The 27,410-nt window shown below is 42.1% G+C and overlaps 1 protein-coding gene across 12 annotated transcripts in view; it reads left to right on the top strand.

The window, feature by feature from the left end:
* Positions 1-27,410, top strand: part of LOC112247706 (transcriptional repressor p66 alpha) — a 61,190-nt gene that overhangs the window by 6,269 nt on the left and 27,511 nt on the right. For 6 of the 12 annotated variants that reach the window (XM_042307857.1, XM_042307850.1, XM_042307851.1 and 3 more), the window contains exons 2-3: positions 9,310-9,398; positions 25,816-26,334. In XM_042307857.1, coding sequence (XP_042163791.1) covers positions 9,364-9,398; positions 25,816-26,334 — 554 coding nt within the window. In that variant the 5' untranslated portion in view covers positions 9,310-9,363. Of the gene's footprint in view, positions 1-5,744; positions 5,811-9,309; positions 9,399-9,663; positions 9,778-24,803; positions 24,998-25,358; positions 25,498-25,815; positions 26,335-27,410 lie in introns of those variants that run through there. The other 6 variants (XM_042307854.1, XM_042307849.1, XM_042307855.1 and 3 more) reach the window with 6 other exon arrangements.

Genomic DNA, 27,410 nt, shown 5'->3' with positions numbered 1-27,410 from the left:
GCATGACCACCACAGTATTTTGCAGCGATACTCCATCCCATCTGGTTTGCGCTTAGTCCCACTATCATTTGTTTTTCAACAGGACAATGACACCAACACACCTCCAGGCTGTGTAAGGGCTATTTCACCAAGAAGGAGAGCAATGGAGTGCTCCTAATGATCTGACCTCCACAATCACCTGACCTCAAGTGTGCAACGCTGTCATCAAGGGTGGCTACTTTGAAGAATCTCAAATATAAAATATATTTTCATTTGTTTAACTTCTTAGGGCTGAAATCACGTTAACGGGATCGATTTGACAACAGCCAGTGATATTGCAGGGCGCCAAATTCAAACAACAGATATCTCATAATTACAATTCCTCAAACATACAAGTATTATACACCATTTTAAAAATAAACTTGTTGTTAATCCCACCACAGTGTCCGATTTCAAAAAGGCTTTACGACGAAAGCATACCATGCGATTATGTTAGGTCAGCACCTAGTCACAGAAAAACACAGCCATTTTTCCAGCCAAAGAGAGGAGTCACAAAAAGCAGAAAGAGAAAATTAATCACTAACCTTTGATGATCTTCATCAGATGACACTCATAGGACTACATGTTACACAATACATGTATGTTTTGTTCGGTAAAGTTCATATTTATATCCAAAAATCTCAGTTTACATTGGTGCGTTATGTTCAGTAATGTTTTACTTCCAAAACATCTGGTGATTTTGCAGAGAGCCACATCAATTTACAGAAATACTCATCATAAATGTTGATGAAGATACAAGTGTTATGCATGGATTTATAGATATACTTCTCCTTAATGCAACCGCTGTGTCAGATTTCAAAAAAGCTTTACGGAAAAAGCACACCATGCAATACTCTGAGTACAGCGCTCAGGCACCAAAACAAGCCATACAGATACCCGCCATGTTGTGGAGTCAACAGAAGTCAGAAATAGCATTATAAATATTCACTTACCTTTGATGATCATCATCAGAATGCACTCCCAGGAATCCCAGTTCCACAATAAATGTTTGTTTTGTTCGATAAAGTCCATTTATGTCCAAATACCTCCTTTTTGTTTGCGCATTTAGTTCACAAATCCAAATTCACGAGGCGCAGGCACTTAGTCCAGACAAAGTCAAAAAGTTATATTACAGTTCGTAGAAACATGTCAAACGATGTATAGAATCAATCTTTAGGATGTTTTTAACATAAATCTTCAATAATGTTCCAACCGGAGAATTCCTTTGTATTTAGAAATGCAAAGGAACGCAGCACACGCTCTTGGCCATGCGCGAGACTTAGCTCATGGCATTCTGCCAGACCTCTTAATCAAACAGCTCTTATTCGCTCCCCCTTCACAGTAGAAGCCTGAAACAAGGTTCCAAAGACTGTTGACATCTAGTGGAAGCATTAGGAAGTGCAATCAGACAATTTTACACTGTATATTGGTTAAGCGAAGACTTGAGAACCTACAAACCTCAGATTTCCCACTTCCTGTTTTGATTTTTTCTCAGGTTTTTGCCTGCCGTATGAGTTATATTATCCTCTCTGGGATAGGGGGGACGCTTGCGTCCCTCTTGGCCAATAGCCAGGGAAAATGTAGAGCGCCAAATTCAAATAAAATACTATAAAAATCAAACTTTCATTAAATCACACATGTAAGATACCAAATTAAAGCTACACTCGTGAATCCAGCCAACATGTCAGATTTCAAAAAGGCTTTCGGCGAAAGCATAAGATGCTATTATCTGATGATAGCACAACAGTAAACAAAGAGAGAAAGCATATTTCAACCCTGCAGGCGCTACACAAAATTCAGAAATAAAATATAAATCATGCCTTATCTTTGATGAGCTTCTTTTGTTGGCACTCCAATATGTCCCATAAACATCACAAAGTGTCCTTTTGTTCGATTAATTCCGTCAATATATAATCCAAAATGTCCATTTATTTGGCGCGTTTGATCCAGAAAAACACAGCTTCCAATTTGCGCAACGTCATTACAAAATATCTCAAAAGTTACCAAAGTTAACTTTGCCAAAACATTTCAAACTACTTTTGTAATACAACTTTAGGTATTTTTAAACGTTAATAATCGATCAAATTGTTTACGGGACTATCTATGTTCAATACAGGAAGACCACAAACTAACGCTACCTTTCTGGTCTTGCGCAAACAGTACACATAACGTGACAGTCATTCAAGATGGCCGTACTTCTTCATTACACAAAGGCATAACCTCAACCAATTTCTAAAGACTGGTGACATCCAGTGGAAGCTGCAAACAAGTCCCTTAGAAATCTAGTTTCCCAATGAAAACTCATTGAATAGACAGTGACCTCCAAAAAAAAATCTGAATGATTTGTCCTTGGGGTTTTGCCTGCTACATAAGTTCTGTTAGAATCAAAGACATGATTCAAACCGTTTTAGACACTTCAGAGTGTTTTCTATCCACATCTACTAATAATATGCATATCTTAGCTTCTGGGCCTGAGTAGCAGGTAGTTTACTCTGGGCACCGTATTCATCCAAGCTACTCAATACTGCCCCCCAGCCATAACAAGTTAACACTTTTTTGGTTACTACATGATTCCATATGTGTTATTTCATAGTTTTGACGTCTTCACTATTATTCTACAATGTAGAAAATAGTACAAATAAAGGAAAAACCCTGGCATGAGTAGTTGTGTCCAAACGTTTGACTGGTACTGTGTGTGTGTACATGCACAAACACTAACTTTCAAAAGTTTGTCACTTATTAATGTCCTTATTGTTTTGAAAGAAAAGCAACAAAAATATTGGCCATTAAAATATCAAATTGATCAGAATTACAGTGTAGACACATAATGTTGTAAATGACTATTGTAGCTGAAAACGGCTTATCTACATAGGATTACATATGCCCATTATCAGCAACCAATACTCCCATGTTCCAATGGAATGTTACCTAATCCAAGTTTATCATTTTTAAAGGCTAATTGATCATTAGAAAACCCTTTTGCAATTATGTTAGCACAGCTGAAAACTGTTGTGCTGATTTAAAGAAGCAATAAACCTGGCCTTCTTTAGACTAGGTGAGTATCTGCAGCATCAACATTTGTGGGTTCGATTGCAGGCTCAAAATGGCCAGAAACAAAGACCTTTCTTCTGAAACTCATCAGTCTATTCTTGTTCTGAGAAATGAAGGCTATTCCATGTGAGAAGTTGCCAAGAAACTGAAGATCTCTTACAAAGCTGAGAACTACTCCCTTCATAGAACAGCGCAAACTGGCTCTAACCAGAATAGAAAGAGGAGTGGGAGGCCCCGGTGCACAACTGAGCATGAAGACAAGTACATTAGTGTCTAGTTTGAGAAACATACGCCTCACAAGTCCTCAACTGGCAGCTTCATTAAATAGTACCCGCAAAACACCAGTCTCAACATCAACAGTGAAGAGGCGACTCCGGATGCTGTCCTTCTAGACAGAGTTGCAAAGAAAAAGCCATATCTCAGACTAGCCAATAAAAATAGAAGATTAAGATGCTCAAAAGAACACGGACACTGGAGAGAGGAAGATTGGGAAAAAGTGTTATGGACAGACAAATCTAAGTTTGAGGTGTTCGGATCACAAAGAAGAACATTCATGAGTTCAGAAAAAATGAAAAGATGCTGGAGGAGTGAACCATCTGTCAAGCATGGTGGAGGCAATGTGATGGTCTGGGGTGCTTTGGTGGGGGTAAAGTGGGAGATTTGAACAGGGTAAAAGGGATCTTGAAGAAAGAAGGCTGTCACTCCATTTTGCAACGCCATGCCAAACCTTGTGGACGGTGCTTAATTGGAGCCAATTTCCTCCTACAACAGAACAGTGATCCAAAGCACAAGCGCCAAACGATGCAAGAACAATTTAGGGAAGAAGCAGTCAGCTGGTCTATAATGGAGTGCCCAGCACATTCACCGGAACTCAACCCCATTGAGCTGTTGTGGGACCAGCTTGACCGTATGGTACATAAGAAGTGCCCATCAAGCCAATACAATTTGTGGGAGGTGCTTCAGAAAGCATGGGGTGATCTCTTCAGATTACCTCAACAAATTGACAACTAGAATGCCAAAGGTCTGCAAGGCTGTAATTTCTGCAAATGGAGGATTCTGTGATGAAAGCAAAGTTTGAAGGACACAATTGTCATTTCAATTAAAAATCATTATTTATAACCTTGTCAACATCTTGACTATATTTCCTATTAATTTTGCAACTTTCTAAGTGACCCGAACTTTTGAACGGTAGTGTATGTGTGTGCGTCATCTCTCCTGGATCTTACTGACACCTACCCATGAGCCTCTTCTCTTTACGTTTAATGTAACCAGCATCCTCACCCACTGAGTACCAACCGAGGTGAAATATACTTGACATTTGGTCAGTCCACCCTGGCCTGGATGTTAACCTCCACAGACTGACTGGACCAAATCCAAACCCATCATTGATGTTTGGATAGCACAGTATTGAGTACAGACCAGTACAGCACCATACTGTACAGTGAGTTGAGCACAGTACAGTACAATACAGTAAGTACAAGTACTGTATTGTACTGCACTGTGCTCTACTGAAATTAAGAAATATCAGAACGAGGCTGGAATATTTATATATTATATGTACATATATTTATATCTACATATAGTGGTGTGTTTTGTATGTAACATTATTAAAGTGACCAGTCTTCAATGACTAGAATACAGTATATACCTTGCGTTTGAAAAGTATTTAGACCAATTGACATTTTCCACATTTTGTTATGTTACAGCCTTATTCTAAAATTGATTAAATTGTTCAGGGGAAAAAACTATCTACACACAATATCCTATGATGATGAAGCAAAAACTGTTTTATTAATTTTGGCAAATGTATTAAAAATAAAAAACTGAAGGGCTTCCCGGGTGGAGCTTGAGTCATAACTACAGTCCCGGGTTCGATCCCAGGCTGTGTCACATTGCATTTCCTTGTTCCATTGCGCTCTAGCGACTCCTTGTGGCGGGCAAGGTCACCTGCAAGCTGACTTCAGTCGCCAGCTGGATGGTGTTTCCTCCGACATGTTGGTGTGGCTGGCTTCCGGGTTAAGCGAGCAGTGCGTCAAGAAGCAGTGTGGCTTATATTGTGCTATAGCTTGTGACTCTGGGTAACAACATAAAGAAGACCGTTTTTTCCAACATTAGTACTGTTTTCCTCAACATTTATTCAAATCAAAGGAAATTTTATTTGTCACATGCGCTGAATACAACAGGTGTACAGTGGAATGCTTACTTAGAAGACCTTAACCAACAATGCAGTTTTAAGAAAAATAAGTGTAAAGTTAACATTTAAAATAACAAATGGTTAAAGAGCAACAGTAAAATAACAGTAGCGAGGCTATATACAGGGGGTACCAGTACCGAGTCAATGTGCGGGGGCAGTCGAGGTAATTGAGGTAACATGAACAGTTGAAGTTGGATGTTTACATACACCTTAGCCAAATACATTTAAACTCACTTTTTCACAATTCCTGACATTTAATCCTAGCAAAAATTCCCTGTCTTAGGTCAGTTAGAATCACCACTTTATTTTAAGAATGTGAAATGTCCGAATAATTGTAGAGTTATTTATTGTAGCTTTGACGGCTGCGTGTGGTCCCATGGTGTTTATACATGCGTACTATTGTTTGTACAGGTGAACCTTCAGGCGTTTGGAAATTGCTCCCAAGGATGAACCAGATTTGTGGAGGTCTGCAATTTCTTTTCTGAGGTCTTGGCTGATTTATTTTGATTTTCCCATGATGTCAAGCAAAGAGGCACTGAGTTTGAAGGTAGGCCTTGAAATACATCCACAGGTACACCTCCAATTGACCCAAATGATGTCATTTAGACTAACAGAAGCTTCTAAAGCCATGACATCATTTTTGGGAATTTTCCAACCTGTTTAAAGGCACAGTCAACTTAGTGTATGTACACTTCTGACCCACTGGAATTGTGATACAATGAAATAATCTGTCTGTAAACAATTGTTGTAAAAATTGCATGTGTCATGCACAAAGTAGTTGTCCTAACTGACTTCCCAAAACTGTAGTTTGTTAACAAGAAATTTGTGGAGTAGTTGGAAAAACGAGTTTTAATGACTCCAACCTACCTAACTTCCGACTTCAACTGTAGGTAGAGTTAAATTGACTGCATAGATAATTATCGAGAGTAGCAGCAGCGTAAAAGAGGGAGTGGGGGGGGGGGTAAATGCATATAATCTGGTTTGCCATGTGATTAATTGTTCAGCAGTTTTATGGCTTGGGGGTAGAAGCTGTTAAAGAGCCTCTTGGACCTAGAATTGGCGCTCCGGTACTGCTTTTTGTGCGGTAGCAGGGAGAGTCTGGAGTCTTTGATCAATTTTAGGGCCTTCCTCTAACACAGCCTGGTGTAGAGGTCCTGGATGGCAGGAAACTTGGCTCCAGTGATGTACTGGGCCGTATGCACTACCCTCAGTAGTGCCTTGAGGTCGGAGGCTAAGCAGTTGCCATACCAGGCAGTGATGTAACCAGGATGCTCTCGATGGTGCAGCTATACAACTTTTTTAGGACATGAGCACCCATGCCAAATCTTTTCAGTCTACTGAGGATAGTCTTTGTTGTGCCCTCTTTATGCCTGCCTTGGTGTGTTTGGACCATGATAGTTTGTTGGTGATGTGGACATCAATGAACTTGAATCTCTCAACCTGCTCCACTACAGCCCAGTCGATGAGAATGGGGGCATGCTCGATCCTCCTTTTCCTGTTGTCCACACTGCCAGGTCTCTGACCACCTCTCTATAGGCTGTCTCATCGTTATGATCAAGCCTACCACTGTTGTGTCGTCTGCTAACTTAATGAGGGTGTTGGAGTCGTGCCTGGTCATGCAGTCATGGGTGAACAGGGAGTACAGGAGGGGACTAAGCACGCACCACTGAGGGGCCCCCCTGTTATGGATCAGCATGGCAGATGTGTTGTTACCTACCCTTTCCACCTGGGGCCGGCCTGTCCGGAAGTCCAGGATTCAGTTGCAGAGGGAGGTGTTTAGTCCCAGGGTCCTTAGCTTATTGATGATCTTTGAGGGCACTATGGTGTTGAATGCTGCGCTGTAGTCAATGAATAGCATTCTCACATAGGTGTTCCTTTTGTCCAGGTGGAAAAGGGCAGTGTGGAGTGCAATAGAGATTGCATCATCTGTGGATCTGTTGGGGTTGTATGCAAATTGGAGTGGGTTGAGGGTTTCTGGGATAATGGTGTTGATGTGAGCCATGACTAGCCTTTCAAAGCACTTTATGGCTACAGACGTGAGTGCTACGGGTCTGTAGTCATTTAGGCAGGTTGCCTTAGTGTTCTTGGGCACAGAGACTATGGTGGTCTGCATGAAACATGTTGGTATTACAGACTCTGTCAGGAACAGGTTGGAAATGTCAGTGAAGACACTTGCCTGTTGGTCAGCGCATGCTCGGAGTACATGTCCTGGTAATCCATCTAGCCCCCCGGCCATATGAATGATGAATGTTGACCTGTTTAAAGGTCTTACTCAGATCGGCTACGGAGACCGTGATCAGTGTCGTCCGGAACAGCTGGTGCTCTCATGCATGCCTCAACGCTAGCATAGAAGTCATTTAGCTGGTCTGGTAGGCTCGTGTCACTGTGCAGCTCAATCTGTAATAGTTTGTAAATCCTGCCACATCTGACAAGTGTCGGAGCCAGTGTAGTAGAATTCAATCTTAGTCCTGTATTGATGCTTTGCCTGTTTAATGGTTTGTCTGAGGGCAGAGCGGGATTTTTTTGTAAGCGTCCGGGTTAGAGTCCTGCTCCTTGAAAGCGGCAGCTTTCATTGTGGATGTTGCATGTAATCCATGGCTTCTGGTTGGGGTATGTATGTACAGTCACTGTGGGGACGATGTCATCGATGCACTTATTGATGAAGCCAGTGACTGATGTGGTGTACTCCTCAATTTCATCAGAAGAATCCCGGATCATATTCCAGTCTGTGCTAGCAAATCAGTCCTGTATTCAAGCTTCATCTGACCACTTTCTTATTGACCGAGTCACTGGTGCTTCCTGCTTTAGTTTTTGCTTGTAAGCAGGAATCAGGAGGATAGTCTTATGGTCAGATTTGCCAAATGGAGGGAGAGCTTTGTACGCGTCTCTGTGTGAAGTCAAGGTGGTCTGGAGTTGTTTTCCCTCTGGTTGCACATTTAACATGCTGATAGAAATGAGGTCAAACTGATTTAAGTTTCCCTGCATCAAAGTCCCCGGCCACTAGGAGCGCCGCTTCTGTGTGTTTTCCTGTTTGTTTATGGCCATATACACCTCATTGAGTGCCAGCATCAGTTTGTGGTGGTAAATAGACAGCTACTAAGAATATAGATGAAATCTCTCTTGGTGAATAGTGTGGTCTACAGCTTATCATGAGATACTCTACTTCAGGTGAGCAAAAGCTCGAGACTTCCTTAGATTTTGTGCACCAGCTGTTGTTTGCAAATATTCATAGACCGCCATCCCTTGTCTTACCAGAGGACACTGTTCTGTCCTGGCGAAAAGCTTAAAACACGTCAGCTGTATGTTATTCATGTCATTGTTTAGCCACGACTCAGTGAAACACAAGATATTACGGCTTTTAATGTCCCGTTGGTAGGATATACGTGATCGTAGTTTGTCTATTTTATTTTTCATGGATTGTACTTTGGCTAATAGGACCGATTTAGTAAAGGAGTGGCAGGTAGCCTAGTGGTTAGAGCATTGGGCCAGTAATCGAAAGGTTGCTGGATCGAATCCCCGAACTGACAAGGTACAAATCTTTCATTCTGCCCCTGAACAACCCACTGTACCCCGATAGGCCGTCATCGTAAATAATAATTTGTTATTAACTAACTTGCAATGTCAAAAAAATTAAATAAAGGAAGATTACCCGCTCGCCGTCGGTTCCTTACAAGAAACCCAGACCTTTGCCCCCGATATCTCCATCTCTTTCTCCTGTGAATGATGGGGATGAGGGCCCTGTCAGGCGTCTGTAGTAAATGCTTCCCATCCGGCTCGTTAAAGAGAAAGTATTCCTCCAGTACTGGGTGATCGCTAGAAGCTCTTTTCGGTCGTAAGACACCAGTTACACCAATGAGAAGTCCCACATTTGCATCAATACTGTTAGATTGACCTCATTCAAATTTGACCATTGCTGATGTGATCTTGATTTCCTTTGTGATGTTCTCTATGAGTGTATATATACTTCTGGAAGTTTGACCACATACCTCAAGTCCATTTGTTTTGTAACAGCCCACTGGTTTCCTCTGTCCCATTGTCTTTAACAGAATGCCCGTTGTCTTTCCCCTGACGTTGAGGTCTGACAAGCTTCTCCGTACAGAATGTTGCTGAGCTGCCGGTATATAAAAACTCATAGGTCTGTATGATTTTGTTTTCTTTAGTATGTTTGATTTGCACAGGCACGATGGCGGGACGACTGCCTTTGTTGCCGACCCCAGTGTGGCCACTTGTGGAAAGAGAAACCATAGCATTGCACACAGTGTCCTCTGTTGTCTCTCCAGCAGACTCTCTGGAAGACCTTTGTCCTTTAGCGTGTGTAGCACACTGGGTGTTTTTTTCCAGCAGAGTTTTTATATACAGGCAGCTCAGCAACATTCCGTACGGAGAAGCTTGTCAGACCAAGTGTTGCATAGCTTCCTGACTTCAGCTGAAGCTTTGGTTTGACAGTATGGGTTTTGGAGTTCTATTCCCAATGAAAGGGTCTTGGATATCTGCCTCTCAATGAAAAGCACAAGGTTAGTTCATTCTTGAATATCACAGGCTACAGAACTCAAGTTTGAATGGTCATTTTAGAAGGATTATTCTCATGTTTGAGGTGCTATTCACTTAATCCATAAATCCAATATGTTGTATAGCATTGCAGCATCCTTGCACGAAAAGTGCATTTGTGTGAAGAGCTGACTTGCCTAGTTAAATTAAATAAATACAATTACCATCCTCAGTTTCAATGGCAGACCAGCCCAATTCTCCATGTAAGCAGTAGATATTATCATTTAACTTTCAAAATGCTGTTCTAATAGCCTCCTAGCTTCCCTGTAACCCACCCCAGCTTCCATATGATGACAGCTGCAGACTAGTTCTCTTGCTTGACCATTTGTAAGAAATAAATCTTGTCTTGACTCCTGTCAGCTTTGCTGTCTATACTGTGCTCAAAGGCTCTTATGAATGACTGGAATTTCTCTGACAGGAAGTAGTGACAACCTTTGCTGCTTGACAATGTGTTCAGTCACTTTGCTTTGTCCGTGTAGAACAGCAGCAAATATATAAATTATATAAATTGTTTGGCATATTGGTGCCACCTGTTGGCCATGATGATATATGCTGGTGGCTACTCCTAGGCCATACATCTTGACTGCGGGTTCAGGCGAGGACTAGTGTACATTCCATCCTCCTCTGGTGAGTTATCCACAGAAGACGGATTGACCTTTTCCAGGGTTCTAAGAGGCCTCATTATTCTGAACTCCTCATAATATAAATTCATGCAAATCCTTTTGTGTCTTTGGCCCCATTTGTAAGGAATCTTCATGTTCTTCCAGAACTTTTACTTTGGCATTAGATGGGCTTGCATTTCCAGGTTTTCCTTTTTGGCGTTTAGCTCAGCTAGTATTCCTGCTTCTGAGTGCTTCTGCCTTGGCCAATAGAGCAGCTCTTATCCTACTTGAAGTTGTGGAGGAAGCCTCTGAGGATCTCCTCCAGTTTTGTGACGCACTGTCATCGGCATCTATTTCAGGGTGATGTTCAGTGACCAGAGATTTTGCATCACCAACCCATTTATCCATAAATTCAACAAAGCTTATCATTTTTTGGGTCAAACTAATCCATTTGATCCCCACCCTTGTCATCATCCGATAATAGAGTTTGAACGGATTTATGAAGCTGTATTTTTATTTATAAAATTACATTTATTTAACCAGGATGGGCTCATTGAGATTTGAAATCTCTTTTTCAAGAGCATCCTGGTCAAGATAGGCAGCACCAAGTCATTACACAATTACAGACAGACAACATGAAAAACTACAGGTAATCTAGTAAAAAAAACTATAAAATTCACAAGAGTATAACAATAAAACAGCAAATGTAAAAACTTTGACAGGTCAGGGAATCAGCCTCAAATCCTTCATCAATGATTTAAAAACACCAATCGGGAAAAGTTCTTCCAGTTTAAAAGTATTTTGTAAGGCGTTCCAAGTAAAGGTCGACCGATTATGATTTTTCACCGCCGATACCGATTATTGGAGGACCCCAAAAGCCGATACCGATTAATTGTCCGATTTAATTTTTTTAAATGTATTTGCAAATATAACAATTACAACAATACTGAATGAACACTTATTTTAACTTAATATAATACATCAATACAAATCCATTTAGCCTCTCAAATAAATAATGAAACATGTTCAATTTGGTTTAAATAATGCAAAAACAAAGTGTTGGAGAAGTAAAAGTGCAATATGTGCCATGTAAAAAAGCTAACGTTTGAGTTCTTTGCTCAGAACATGAGAACATATGAAAGTTGGTGGTTCCTTTTAACATGAGACTTCAATATTTCAAGGTAAGAGGTTTTAGGTTGTAGTTAATATAGGACTATTTCTCTCTATACCATTTGTATTTCATATACCTTTGACTATTGGATGTTCTTATAGGCACTATAGTATTGCCAGTTTAACAGTATAGCTTCCATCCCTCTCCTGGCCCTACCTGGGCTCGAACCAGGAACACATCGACAACAGCAACACTCAAAGCAGCGTTACCCATTGCTCCACAAAAGCCGCGGCCCTTGCAGAGCAAGGGGAACAACTGCTCCAAGTCTCAGAGCGAGTGACGTTTGAAACGCTATTAGCGTGCACCCTGCTAACTAGCAAGCCATTTCACATCGGTTACACCAGCCATTAGGCTGATAGGCTTGAAGTCATAAACAGCACTGTGCTTGCGAAGAGCTACTGGAAAAACGCACGAAAGTGCTGTTTGAATGAATGCTTACGAGCCTGCTGCTGCCTACCATCGCTCAGTCAGACTGCTCTATCAAATCATAGACTTAATTATAACATAATAACACATAGAAATACGAGCCTTTGGTCATTAATATGGTCGAATCTGGAAACTATCATTTAGAAAACAAAATGTTTATTATTTCAGTGAAATACGGAACCGTTTGGTATTTTATCTAATGGGTGGCATCCCTAAGTCTAAATATTCTTGTTACATTGCACAACCTTCAATGTTATGTCATAATTACGCAAAATTTTGGCAAATTAGTTCGCAATGAGCCAGGCCGCCCAAACTGTTGCATATACCCTGACACTGCGTGCAATGAACGCAAGAGAAGTTACACAATTTCACCTGGTTAATATTGCCTGCTAACCTGGATTTCTTTTAGCTAAATATGCAGGTTTAAAAATATATACTTCTGTGTATTGATTTTAAGAAAGGCATTGGTGTTTATGGTTAGGTACAGTCGTTCAACGATTGTGCTTTTTTCGCAAATGTGCTGTTGTTAAATCATCCCCCAGCGTTGCATCGATTATATGCAACGCAGGACACGCTAGATAAACTAGTAATATCATCAACCATGTGTAGTTATAACTAGTGATTATGATTGATTGATTGTTTTTATAAGATAAGTTTAATGCTAGCTAGCAACTTACCTTGGCTTCTACTGCATTCGCGTAACAGGCAGACTCCCTGTGGAGTGCAACGAGAGGCAGGTGGTTATAGCGTTGGATAAGTTAACTGTAAGGTTGCAAGATTGGATCCCTCGAGCTGACAAGTTGAAAATCTGTCATTAACCCACCGTTCCTAGGCCGTCATTGAAAATAAGAATGTGTTCTTAACTGATTTGCCTAGTTAAATAAAGGTATTTTTTATTTTTTTAATTCGGCAAAATCAGCGCCCAAAAATACCGATTTCCGATTGGCCCTAATTAATCGGCCATTCCGATTAATCGGTCGACCTCTAGTTCCAAGCTGATGGCGCGGAGTACATAAAAGCCCTTTTTACCAAGTTCAGTTCGGATAGTTGGAACAGTTAGCAGGATAAAGGCCTGCGAACGAAGAGAGTACCCACCACATTTCTGAACAATAAAAATGCCCAAATAAAAAGGTACTAAACCCAAATGGCTTTGTAAATAAACGTATACCAGTGACTGAGTCTACGATTGACTAGAGAAGGCCAGCCAACCCTGGTATATAAAGTGCAGTGGTGTGTAAGGGTTTTGCAGTTTAAAATAAATCTCAATGCTAAAATAAAATCCCAACTTCCGATTCAATTTTTTTGTAAGTTGTTGAATATGCAATTTAAAAGAGGCCGTCATCAATTAAAATTACAAGATATATATGAGTTTACAGTCTCAATCTCATTGCCCTGACAGGTCGTAATAGGTGAAAGGTTCAGAGGTCTATTTCTTGCTTTAGAAAACACAATTATTTTAGTTTTGTCATTATTGAGGATAACCTGTTACGGCTGTTTCGACAACATCCGGTGAAATTGCAGAGCGAAATTCAAATTAAATTATTAGAAATATTTAACTTTCATAAAATCACAAGTGCAATACACCAAAATAAAGCTTAACTTCTTGTTAATCCAGCCACCATGTCAGAATTCAAAAAGGCTTTACGGCGAAAGCAAACCATGCGATTATCTGAGGACAGTGCCTCATCATACAAACGCATAACAAATCATTTTCAACCAGGGAGGTGTGACACGAAAGTCAGAAATTACGATATAATTCATGCCTTACCTTTGAAGATCTTCTTCTGTTGGCACTCCAAAATGTCCCATAAACATCACAAATGGTCCTTTTGTTCGATAAATTCCTTCGTTATATCCCCAAAATGTCCATTTATTTGGCGCATTTGATTCAGAAAAACACTGGTTCCAACTCGCCCAACATGACTACAAATGATCTAATAAGTTACCTGTAAACTTGTTCCAAACATTTCAAACAACTTTCCTAATCCAACTTCAGGTATCTTAAAACGTAAATAATCGATAAAATTGAAGACATAATATACTGTGTTCAATAGCGGATAAAATCAAAGTGGAGCGAGCTGCAGGTCGGGCGCCCCAAACAAAAGAGTCCACTTGGCTTGACACTCACTCGGTCTGAACAGGGCTACTTCTTCATTATTCAAAAGAAAAACATCAACCAATTTCTAGACTGTTGACATCTAGTGGAAGCCATAGGAACTGCAACCAGGTGCCTCAGAAATCTAGTTTCCCATAGAAAACCAATTGAAAACACAGTGAACAAAAAAAAAAAAATATTCACCAGACTTGTGGAGGTCTACAATTTGATTTTCGGAGGTCTTGGCTGATTTCTTTTGATTTTCCCATGATGTCAAACAAAGAGGCACCAAGTTTGAAGGTAGGCCTTGAAATACATCCAGAGGTACACCTCCAATTGACTCAAATTATGTCAATTAGCCTATCGGAATCTTCTAAAGCCATGAAATAATTTTCTGGAATTTTCCAAGCTGTTTAAAGGCACAGTCAACTTAGTGTATGTAATCTTCTGACTTCAACTGTATCTTGTTTCTTGTCACAAGTTCAGGAATGGTTAAAAAATCACAACATGCACTTAAAATGAACCTTACAAATAGCAATGTTGGGTGATTTGGAAAGCCATAGCCAGTCAATAAATAATATAATAATACTCATAGGAAAGGTTTTCATCTTTCACAATCTGTGGATACTGTACGATTTAGAAAGATTATGTAAAACATCACTGCACAATTGAAAAATATATGGCACATGGAAACCAAATGAGGACGGTCTATGGTGATAGGTGGGATGGGCTGAGGGTTGGGTTAGAGAGCTGAGGTCTATGGTGATAGGTGGGATGGGCTGAGGGTTGGGTTAGAGAGCTGAGGTCTATGGTGATAGGTGGGATGGGCTGAGGGTTGGGTTAGAGAGCTGAGGTCTATGGTGATAGGTGGGATGGACTGAGGGTTGGGTTAGAGAGCTGAGGTCTATGGTGATAGGTGGGATGGACTGAGGGTTGGGTTAGAGAGCTGAGGTCTATGGTGATAGGTGGGATGGACTGAGGGTTATGTTAGAGAGTTTATGTTTGGTAAAGTATTATTGTAATGTGACTGCTTTATATAAACGTACCATGTACGCAATATGTAGCAAAAAAATCTGTAAAAAAACTAAAAGATATTTCTCCTCCGAAGAGGGGGTTGGTGGAGGGGTTAATAATTTTAAAAAAACAGCATTTGCAAAAATGTATTTATTCCATGTAGTTATTAAACCCTGTAACACACAATCTATTTATCGATAGCTTTTGTTTATTCATACATCCCACGTCGGCATTCCATTATTTCATGCACTCCTTGTGCTTTGTTTCACAATAGCCGTTTACTGGCGTGTGAAATCTATAGCGTGTACATTTTCCAACTTGATGTAGTGGCTTCCAAGTCTAAATTATCCACTGCATTAAGAATAGTTGATTTAAGTTTCAACGCACCTTTTTGTTCCTTTGTTCCTTTATATCCAGGGTCCTGTAGGGTCCATTGTTCCTGAAAGTCAACTTTCAGGAACAATGCAATGCCTTTTGTACATCAGTGTGTTATGTGTAAAGGATCATATGAAATGTGTTGGTAGTGGTTGGAAATTGTGTAGCCTCCAACCAGTGCTAGTACCCCCCCCCCTAGCTTCCCCATATAACTACCTCCCCATATTGACTTTTGCTTCCCAGTAGAGTGGGCAGGTTCAAGAGGTCAATCATGGCTCAGGTAAATGAGCTTCCCATAATATGGGAAGCTCATCTAAATAATAATGCATATCCTTCAAATGAATCATAAATGATTCATTCAAGTCTTGTTTAAAGGGCCTTTTGACTCCTTCAATCTATGTTTCCATATTTCCAAGTTCTATTCTTGAAGATCAAGGGGTATTCAATTAGTTGGAATGACTGGAAATCAGATTTTTTTTAAATGTAAAGATATAATCTAATCGTATTAATAGGCTTATCTGTAGTAGAAAGCAGTACGTTAGGAAAAAGCCAGAACTGAGCGATTTCCTCTAAAGGGGCCAGCTGCAAAGTCATAATGGGTATATTGTAAAAATTCTGAAAACAAAAATGTGCTTTTTGGTGTCAATTTAAGGTTAGGGGTTAAGCATTAGGGTTAGCAGTGGGGTTAAGGTTAGGGGTTAAGCATTAGGGTTAGCAGTGGGGTTAAGGTTAGGGGTTAAGCATTAGGGTTAGCAGTGGGGTTAAGGTTAGGGGTTAAGCATTAGGGTTAGCAGTGGGGTTAAGGTTAGGTTTTTAAAAATCTGATTTTATGACTTGGGGCAGTGCAAGCTAGTGATGAATGATGATGAAAAACACTAACCTTCGCCTCCTCAAGGGAAAGTCATCTAAAAGTATAACTTCAAGTAATTATGTTACTGAGTTTGGGTAATCCAAAATTTACATTACTAATTTCAAGTTTGGACAGGTAACTCGTAACTAAAGTAACCTACCAGTTCTGAAAAACCTAGCCGTCAGCTATCAGTGTAGAATGTTGAAGTAGCTTAGAGGTAGGTACTGTAGCTCATCCAAGCAGCTCATTGAAATACTATACATTTTCTCTCTCTCACCTTTTACCAACTTTTCTGTCCAACATACCATTGGACATAGGTTTAACAGGGTAAAGCCTAGGGTGAAAGGCCAGACTTTTGGCTCCTCTGTGTTGGCCCTGACCCCATACAGTCACAGGACTGACTAAAGGCGTCTTCGTGCTTCCCAACCGAATGAGTTTGTGCATATATTATGATGACATTTTGTGACGTTTTGGACTTTGCTAAGGGTTTTTTCAGCTATCCGGGCACAGGACATTTATTCTTGAGGCAGGCTAAAAAGTCTACGCCCCTTCGTCAGTGATTGGTCAACAGTAGGGATTCTTCAATAAGTCTTTGTCATTATTCAATGAGAGACACCTCGTAGTCGAAGTCTACGCCCCTTCATCAGTGATTGGTCAACAGTAGGGATTCTTCAATAAGTCTTTGTCATTATTCAATGAGAGACACCTCGTAGTCGAAGTCTACGCCCCTTCATCAGTGATTGGTCAACAGTAGGGATTCTTCAATAAGTCTTTGTCATTATTCAATGAGAGACACCTCGTAGTCGAAGTCTACGCCCCTTCATCAGTGATTGGTCAACAGTAGGGATTCTTCAATAAGTCTTTGTCATTATTCAATGAGAGACACCTCGTAGTCGAAGTCTATGCCCCTTCGTCAGTGATTGGTCAACAGTAGGGATTCTTCAATAAGTCTTTGTCATTATTCAATGAGAGACACCTCGTTCAGTAGCCGAAGTCTACGCCCCTTCATCAGTGATTGGTCAACAGTAGGGATTCTTCAATAAGTCTTTGTCATTATTCAATGAGAGACACCTCGTAGTCGAAGTCTACGCCCCTTCATCAGTGATTGGTCAACAGTAGGGATTCTTCAATAAGTCTTTGTCATTATTCAATGAGAGACACCTCGTTCAGTAGCCGAAGTCTACGCCCCTTCATCAGTGATTGGTCAACAGTAGGGATTCTTCAATAAGTCTTTGCCATTATTCAACGAGAGACACCTCGTTCAGTAGCCGAAGTCTACGCCCCTTCATCAGTGATTGGTCAACAGTAGGGATTCTTCAATAAGTCTTTGTCATTATTCAATGAGAGACACCTCGTAGTCGAAGTCTACGCCCCTTCATCGGTGATTGGTCAACAGTAGGGATTCTTCAATAAGTCTTTGTCATTATTCAATGAGAGACACCTCGTAGTCGAAGTCTACGCCCCTTCATCGGTGATTGGTCAACAGTAGAGATTCTTCAATAAGTCTTTGTCATTATTCAATGAGACACCTCGTTCAGTAGCCGAAGTCTACGCTCCTTCATCAGTGATTGGTCAACAGTAGGGATTCTTCAATAAGTCTTTGTCATTATTCAATGAGAGACACCTCGTAGTCGAAGTCTACGCCCCTTCATCAGTGATTGGTCAACAGTAGGGATTCTTCAATAAGTCTTTGTCATTATTCAATGAGAGACACCTCGTAGTCGAAGTCTACGCCCCTTCATCAGTGATTGGTCAACAGTAGGGATTCTTCAATAAGTCTTTGTCATTATTCAATGAGAGACACCTCGTATTCTATGCCCCTTCATCGGTGATTGGTCAACAGTAGGGATTCTTTAATAAGTCTTTGTCATTATTCAATGAGAGACACCTCGTAGTCGAAGTCTACGCCCCTTCATCAGTGATTGGTCAACAGTAGGGATTCTTCAATAAGTCTTTGTCATTATTCAATGAGAGACACCTCGTATTTCATCAGTGATTGGTCAACAGTAGGGATTCTTCAATAAGTCTTTGTCATTATTCAATGAGAGACACCTCGTAGTCGAAGTCTACGCCCCTTCATCAGTGATTGGTCAACAGTAGGGATTCTTCAATAAGTCTTTGTCATTATTCAATGAGAGACACCTCGTAGTCGAGTCTACGCCCCTTCATCAGTGATTGGTCAACAGTAGGGATTCTTCAATAAGTCTTTGTCATTATTCAATGAGAGACACCTGAGTTCTACGCCCCTTCATCAGTGATTGGTCAACAGTAGGGATTCTTCAATAAGTCTTTGTCATTATTCAATGAGAGACACCTCGTTCAGTAGCCGAAGTCTACGCCCCTTCATCAGTGATTGGTCAACAGTAGGGATTCTTCAATAAGTCTTTGTCATTATTCAATGAGAGACACCTCGTAGTCGAAGTCTACGCCCCTTCATCAGTGATTGGTCAACAGTAGGGATTCTTCAATAAGTCTTTGTCATTATTCAATGAGAGACACCTCGTCATCATCGTGATTGGTCAACAGTAGGGATTCTTCAATAAGTCTTTGTCATTATTCAATGAGACACCTCGTTCAGTAGCCGAAGTCTACGCCCCTTCATCAGTGATTGGTCAACAGTAGGGATTCTTCAATAAGTCTTTGCCATTATTCAACGAGAGACACCTCGTTCAGTAGCCGAAGTCTACGCCCCTTCATCAGTGATTGGTCAACAGTAGGGATTCTTCAATAAGTCTTTGTCATTATTCAATGAGAGACACCTCGTAGTCGAAGTCTACGCCCCTTCATCGGTGATTGGTGAACAGTAGGGATTCTTCAATCAAGTCTTTGTCATTATTCAATGAGAGACACCTCGTTCAGTAGCCGAAGTCTACGCCCCTTCATCAGTGATTGGTCAACAGTAGGGATTCTTCAATAAGTCTTTGTCATTATTCAATGAGAGACACCTCGTAGTCGAAGTCTACGCCCCTTCATCGGTGATTGGTCAACAGTAGAGATTCTTCAATAAGTCTTTGTCATTATTCAATGAGACACCTCGTTCAGTAGCCGAAGTCTACGCTCCTTCATCAGTGATTGGTCAACAGTAGGGATTCTTCAATAAGTCTTTGTCATTATTCAATGAGAGACACCTCGTATTCTATTCATCAGTGATTGGTCAACAGTAGGGATTCTTCAATAAGTCTTTGTCATTATTCAATGAGAGACACCTCGTTCAGTAGCCGAAGTCTACGCCCCTTCATCAGTGATTGGTCAACAGTAGGGATTCTTCAATAAGTCTTTGTCATTATTCAATGAGAGACACCTCGTTCAGTAGCCGAAGTCTACGCCCCTTCATCAGTGATTGGTCAACAGTAGGGATTCTTCAATAAGTCTTTGTCATTATTCAATGAGAGACACCTCGTAGTCGAAGTCTACGCCCCTTCATCGGTGATTGGTCAACAGTAGGGATTCTTTAATAAGTCTTTGTCATTATTCAATGAGAGACACCTCGTAGTCGAAGTCTACGCCCCTTCATCAGTGATTGGTCAACAGTAGGGATTCTTCAATAAGTCTTTGTCATTATTCAATGAGAGACACCTCGTAGTCGAAGTCTACGCCCCTTCATCAGTGATTGGTCAACAGTAGGGATTCTTCAATAAGTCTTTGTCATTATTCAATGAGAGACACCTCGTTCATCAGTGATTGGTCAACAGTAGGGATTCTTCAATAAGTCTTTGTCATTATTCAATGAGAGACACCTCGTAGTCGAAGTCTACGCCCCTTCATCAGTGATTGGTCAACAGTAGGGATTCTTCAATAAGTCTTTGTCATTATTCAATGAGAGACACCTCGTTCAGTTGCCGAAGTCTACGCCCCTTCATCAGTGATTGGTCAACAGTAGGGATTCTTCAATAAGTCTTTGTCATTATTCAATGAGAGACACCTCGTTCAGTTGCCGAAGTCTACGCCCCTTCATCAGTGATTGGTCAACAGTAGGGATTCTTCAATAAGTCTTTGTCATTATTCAATGAGAGACACCTCGTTCAGTTGCCGAAGTCTACGCCCCTTCATCGGTGATTGGTCAACAGTAGGGATTCTTCAATAAGTCTTTGTTGTCATTCAAGGAGGTGACTAGTTTTAATGCAACAACAAAAATGTCATTGTGAAATACTGCACCAGACATCTTAGTTAGCTGTAAAATTGCGTTACTGAGATCTCCTCCGCAGAAATGTCAAAATTGATGACATTTCTTGAGTTATATTAATTTGGACTATTTTGAGGAAGAGTATACTGGGTATGGCATCTCAAAATGGACAAACAGTACTATTGCACCTTGTTTCATTTTTTTCAAGCAAAGGTCTTTTAAGGGAGTATGCGAGCACATTGAAGCATGCTGATGCCTTAAGACTTGGAAGATCTGCCGCTCACCCTCAGTACGTAAAACCCCATCTCATCCGTTAGCCGATTAATTAGGCAGAAAGGGTTATTAAGACTGTCTTCATAAGTGATAAAAATGTCTGTCTTTTTGTCTGTCATTCTAGGCCTAAAATCTAGTCTGAAAGAGAAGATTAGACATATGGTTTAATACATAGAGAAGGGTCTCAGCCCCCCCCCCCACCATTATTTTTAAAGATCACGTGTTTTAGAGGAGCTTTATGTTGGCAAAATGCCAGGGCCAACCATCATTCTAGAGCTATCATAACGTGTGGCTCTGCATAGATCCTTTGAGATGGGTCGAATCCCGCGGTGCGGATTGAAAAATGTCTTCTCACCAGGGTTAAGTCTGTATTGGTGAGTAAACAGCAGGCTGAAGACTGATGTGGCTGCAGATGGCTGCTGCTGAGATTGAGTTTTTTGCTGATTATCTGATCTTGGAAAATCAGCAATATCATTGCAAGCATACCTACATCTGTATCCAATAGTTGGAATCAACCTGTCAAGTAGCCTGTTTCCTGTTTTCTCCATGTTGTGTGTTGATAATGTCCTAAAGTTGATACTTGGATATCAGAACAAAATTATATAGATATGATACTCAAAACAATCTTCAACATCTTGTATACAATTAGGCCTAGTTGGACAGGGACGTATAGAGATTGGGTGAATAGCGGAGTAAACAAAAATAGTATAATTTGGTCAGGAAGGACAAGATGTCACGGAGGCAAAGGACTGAAATACCACAAAACAAACCGATGAAGTGATTCAGACGGAGACGCTGTGTTAACTCCTATTGGTCGGTGGTGGTTGTGCAGACACCCTCAGCGTAATCTGCAAAAGTCTGGTTTTCAGGGGAAAAGGAAGAAACCCTGTAACGTAACTTCTGCTTTTGGACGTGCTTCGCTGTTTACAGTCCCCGGTGAAACATGTTGCTTTTGGACGTGCCTCGCTGTTTACAGTCCCTGGTGAAACATGTTGCTTTTGGACGTGCTTCGCTGTTTACAGTCCCCGGTGAAACATGTTGCTTTTGGACGTGCCTCGCTGTTTACAGTCCCCGGTGAAACATGTTGCTTTTGGACGTGCCTCGCTGTTTACAGTCCCTGGTGAAACATGTTGCTTTTGGACGTGCCTCGCTGTTTACAGTCCCCGGTGAAACATGTTACTTTTGGACGTGCCTCGCTGTTTACAGTCCCCGGTGAAACATGTTGCTTTTGGACGTGCCTCGCTGTTTACAGTCCCTCACTGTTTACAGTCCCCGGTGAAACATGTTGCTTTTGGACGTGCCTCGCTGTTTACAGTCCCCTGGTGAAACAGTCCCTTTTGTGAAACATGTTGTTTTTGGTCCCTGGTGCATGTTGCTGTTTACAGTCCCCCTCGCTGTTTACAGTCCCCGGTGAAACATGTTGCTTTTGGACGTGCCTCGCTGTTTACAGTCCCCCTGTTTTACAGTCCCCGGTGAAACATGTTGCTTTTGGACGTGCCTCGCTGTTTACAGTCCCCGGTGAAACATGTTGCTTTTGGACGTGCCTCGCTGTTTACAGTCCCCGGTGAAACATGTCGCTTTTGGACGTGCCTCGCTGTTTACAGTCCCCGGTGAAACATGTCGCTTTTGGACGTGCCTTGCTTTGTCACATATTTGTCACGTGCTGAATACAACAGTGACATTACAGTGAAATTATTACTTACAAGCTCTTACCGAACAATCTAGTTTGAAGAAAAGTCAGTGTTAAAGTATTTACTAATATATTAACTGAAGTTAAAAAATATATATATTAATAATAATAAATTGAAGGAAATAGAAAAATAACTTTGGGGTAGAAGCTGTTAAGAAGCCTTTTGGACCTAGACTTGGTAGCAGAGAGAACAGACTAGGGTGGCTGGAGATTTTGGCCATTTTTGTGGTCTTCCTATGACAATGCATATATAGATATAGAGGTCCTGGATGGCAGAAAGCTTGGCCCCAGTGATGTACTGGTCTGTACACTACCCTCTGTAGTGCCTTGCAGTCAGATGATGACAATGCATATATAGATATAGAGGTATAGAGGTCCTGGATGGCAGAAAGCTTGGCCCCAGTGATGTACTGGTCTGTACACACTACCCTCTGTAGTGCCTTGCGGTCGGAGGCCGAGCAGTTGCCATACCAGGCGGTGATGCAACCAGTCATCTGATCAGGGGACCCATGCCAAATCTTTTCAGTCTCCTGAGGGGGAATAGGCTTTGTCGTGCCCTTTTCACGACTGTCTTCGTGTGTTTGGACCATGGTAGTTCATTGGTGATGTCGACGCCAAGTATCTTGGAAGGTCTCAACCTGCTCCACTACAGCCCTGTTGATGAGAATGGGGGTGTGCTCGGCCCTCCTTTTCCTGTAGTCCACGATCATCTCCTTTGTCTTGATCATGTTGAGGGAGAGGTTGCTATCCTGGCACCACACTGCCAGGTCTCTGACCTCCTCCATATAGGCTGTCTCATCATTGTTGGTGATCAGGCCTACCACTGTTGTGTAGCCGGCAAACTTAATATTGATGTTGGAGTCGTGCCTGGCCATGTAGCCATGGGTGAACAGGGAGTACAAGGGTGGACTGAGCACGTATCCCTGAGGGGCCCCCGTGTTGAGGATCAGCATGGCGGATTTGTTGTTACCTACCCTTACCTACCGATTTGTTGTTACCTACCCGGCAGCTCTACCCTTTAGCTCAGTGCGGATGTTGCCTGTAATCCATGGCTTCTGGTTTGGGTATGTACGTACTGTTACTGTGGGGAAGACACCTGCTACGTTAGGTTATTGTGCAGAGGCCTGATTGTGTGTTGTTATTGGCTGATAACTGTTGTATAAGAGAACCAGCGGTCAACTTCCAAAGGTGATGGTGGAGATGATGTTGGTGATGATAAAGATCATGCCGATGTAGACCTGGTAGCCTAGTGGTTAGAGCGTTGGGGTTGCTGGATTGATTCCCCGAACTGACGAGGTAAAAATCTGTCGTTCTGCCCCGGAGCAAAGCAGTTAATCCACTGTTCCCCGGGCGCCGAAGATGTGGATGTCGATTATGGCAGCCCCCCGCACCTCTCTGATTCAGAGGGGTTAAATATGGAAGATACATTTCAGTTGAAGGCATTCAGTTGTGCAACTGACTAGGTATCCCCCTTTCTCTTTCCTGTGTGTAGCGAAGGGGGAGAGCTTTCTGATGGACCTATCATCTTGGTGGATGTGTGTGAGCTGCCATAGAGATGTAACCTGATACATGTCTGCCATTACGTCATTCAGAACCTTCCCTGTTAAAAAGCTGAACTGCCCTTGGGCCGGCTGCTGACGGGGTCAACTTCCACTACACTCTGGACAGTGACACTGCACTTTTCACTGTAACAATAGGATCAAGTAGACTTTAATCCAGGGGTGGGAAATGAACTAAATATACTTTAAAATGACTGAAACCAAATGGTGTAGAAATGATAATGGACTTACGTTCATAGACAGTCAGGGAGAATCGAAAATGAGTTTGACACTAATCGAAAGTTAGTTTAGCGTTTTCCGCCCTAATAGATGAGTTTAGGATTTGAGGAGGGTGAGCTGATCCTAGACCTGTGCCTTGTCGGCCCTACTGCCTAGTGCCTACAGAAAAGTTCTACCCAGAGTTGTAGTCTTGACAGCAGCAGACATGAGTGTGCTTCAGTATTTTGGGCGATTTATTCCTCCCTCCTTCTCTTTTTTTCCTTCCCTCATCTTCCCGGCAGACGTGTGTTTTGGAACGCTACCTCCCTCAACCCCTCCCCCTCCCCCCCCTTTCCCCCTTCCTCTCGTCTCCCCCTCTCTCACTCCATATCCCTAATACAAGCGTCTGTTAGTGTAGAAACTCAGTTTCCGTTCTGGACCTCAAAGGGTTAAAAACTGCTTCAGCCTCACACACACACACACACACACACAAAATCACTCGCCAACCGGTTTAGACTGGTTCTTAGAAAAAGTGCTTTGTGTCTCCCTATGAATCCTGGGAAGGGTCATGTGTGCCTCAGTGATGTCAGAGAGGTTGAAAACAACTTGAGTCAGCTTTCTTTTATCAGATGAGATGTGTGGCCCAGGTACAGCCATGAGTGTGGCAGTGTGTGCTGCATATTTGCCGCCATAACTACCCTGCTCTGAGAAAAGGAAAAAGGAGGGTGGTGAAAGGGTTAATGTGGCAGTTTTTTCCCGAAGCCGTAGCTTCCTGCCGTGCGTCACTGGGCAGACAAGGGGCCTGAGTGAGTGAGTGTTCTGTTTATTTATGGAGGACAGCAGTGGGACCCCAGTCCACATGTATGACGCAGGACACAAATCCTCACACTACTGTCTGTCTGTTTCTTACTATGACTGTGATTAGTCTCGGAGTATCTCCTACAGACAGTCTAGTCTTGTCTCAGTCTAGTCAAGTCTCTCAACTTCTTGTTTCCTGGCACCTCCTCTGTCTTGTCTGTTTCCCTATCGCTGTGTGTGTGTGTGTGTGTGTGTGTGTGTGTGTGTGTGTGTGTGTGTGTGTGTGTGTGTGTGTGTGTGTGTGTGTGTGTGTGTGTGTGTGTGTGTGTGTGTGTGTGTGTGTGTGTGTGTGTGTGTGTGTGTGTGTGTGTGTAAACGGGAGGTAGGGATTAAGACCCGTTAGCATCTGGGTAGTGGGCACCAAGGTGGTCATGTGTGTTCCAATCCCATAGCCATCGGTCGCATTGACAGACAAGGGAGAGGAGAGAGAGCGAGAGAAAGAACTAGCTACTGTAAGTCTGTCTCCATTCTGTTCCACAGGACAACATCGGGAGCCCACTTAGCGAGCTTAATAGAGAGGGACTGAATCTGGCGTTGTGTTTTGCCTCTGTCCTCAGTAAATGCTTCAAGGTCAGCTGGGCTTTATGTCTAAAAAGGGATTCAAGGTCAGCTATGCCTGTCCAAGTTCTATAGACTTTATGTTTTACAACTGATTTGAGGTCAGCTATACCCATCCTGGTCCAAGGCTATATGCTTTACTGTCTATTGTTGTCAGCTTTGTCTATTCAAGTGAATGTCTGACCAAGTCTTCTTCTTCTGTCTCTTTGTAGGGGGATGTCTGAGGAGGCTGTTCGCCAGACGCGCAGTCAGAAGAGGGCGCTAGTGAGAGAAGTCCCTCCTACTGAGTCTGACCGCAAGAAGCCCAAACTAGACCGGGCAGAGACTGGAGCTCCAGACCAGGATGATGAGAGCTCAACTAAACCGAAACCACAACCCGAAACCACAAAAGATGACCTAGACCAGTTTAAACATGTGGTCAAGCCTGAGAAGGCACCAGAACTACCCAAGTTAAAATTATCGCTAGTGTTACCATCCCAACCAGCAAAGGAGCCAGAGCGGGACTGGGCCCCGAAACGGTCAGACCCAAGCTTAGACAACCGGACTGAGAGGAATGACCACAGCGACCAGGTCAGGGTGAAGAGTGAGGTGCCTCTAGATGGGCGGAACAGGACCGTGAAGTCGGAACCGATGGTGGCTAGTGGTATGATGACTGCAACAGAGGTGAAGGCTACCATTAAAGTTGAGGTCCAGACAAGAGAGCAGGCGCTGGACATGAGCACCTCTAGAGGGTGAGACCACACTATTTATTATCCTAAAAACTGATGTGAGATCAGCTCCTTTTACTATAGTTCTAGTACCATTTACTCTATGCCATTCAAAACTGACTTGAGGTCAGTTTCCCTGTCTACTCAAGTAGTTTCAAGATGGCACTTAGTTTTAGAATTCTGTTCTGACTGAAGTCAAGTCTTTAAAACCTGTTTGGTGTGTGGTGGGGGGGAGGGGGGCATAGTGTGAGATCAATGAGAGTATGTTTTTAAGAAGATTTTGTAATTGTTATCTAAATTGCTTTTATTGAACGGAGTACCTATTATTGGTGCAGTTTAAAAAAAAATCAAATCAAAAGAAAACTGTCCTTCAAAACTTCCAGTGTCTGGCCCTCCCTCCATTTCCCCTGTCACCACCTGAACCCTAAAACTCCCCTCCACAAAATGAAGCCTGTGTTGTCACAAACCGGTTCCAACCAGCCGTTGCCATGGTTTCCACTGTGGAAGGAAGGGGGGGACGTGAGAGGCAGGGTCACGTGATGATGCCTGAGTGGAGGGTCATGTGACCTGCTTTGGATGAGTGATTAATCCACAGGAAGTGGTAATGGGGCGACACACACACACTCTCAAGGTGCTAAGCCCTGGGGAGGAGAAGGCTGCGTATTGTAATGCCCACTTCTGAGGATTGACAATCTGTCTCATTAGAGTTCATCATTTACTCTACATTTAACTTTCATTTTCCAATCTAAACTGGGTTATTCATATCCATAAAAGTTTACAGCAATCCACATTTCATTGATGCTGATCAAACTCAAACAGAATGTCATTAGACTAGCGGCAACTGGCAAGCCCACAGAAGGTTCTGGACCCAGGTCGAACATACAACAGATATAAACTGGTAGCCTTCCAATACAAACCCTGCTACTCCTTAACAAATCAAATCAAATTGATTTGTCACGTGCAGAATACAATGGATGTAGAATTGACCATGAAATGCTTACTTACGAGCCCTTTCCCAGCAATGCAGAGTTAAGATGTATGACAATTTGCAACAACAACAATAAAGATACTAACACAATAAAATAACAATAATATACAAG

The sequence above is a fragment of the Oncorhynchus tshawytscha genome, linkage group LG28, assembly GCF_018296145.1.
Source record: "Oncorhynchus tshawytscha isolate Ot180627B linkage group LG28, Otsh_v2.0, whole genome shotgun sequence".
Classification (NCBI taxonomy): Eukaryota; Metazoa; Chordata; class Actinopteri; order Salmoniformes; family Salmonidae; genus Oncorhynchus; species Oncorhynchus tshawytscha.
Note: the sequence above shows the minus strand (reverse complement) of the source record. Positions and strands in the feature narration are given on the sequence as shown.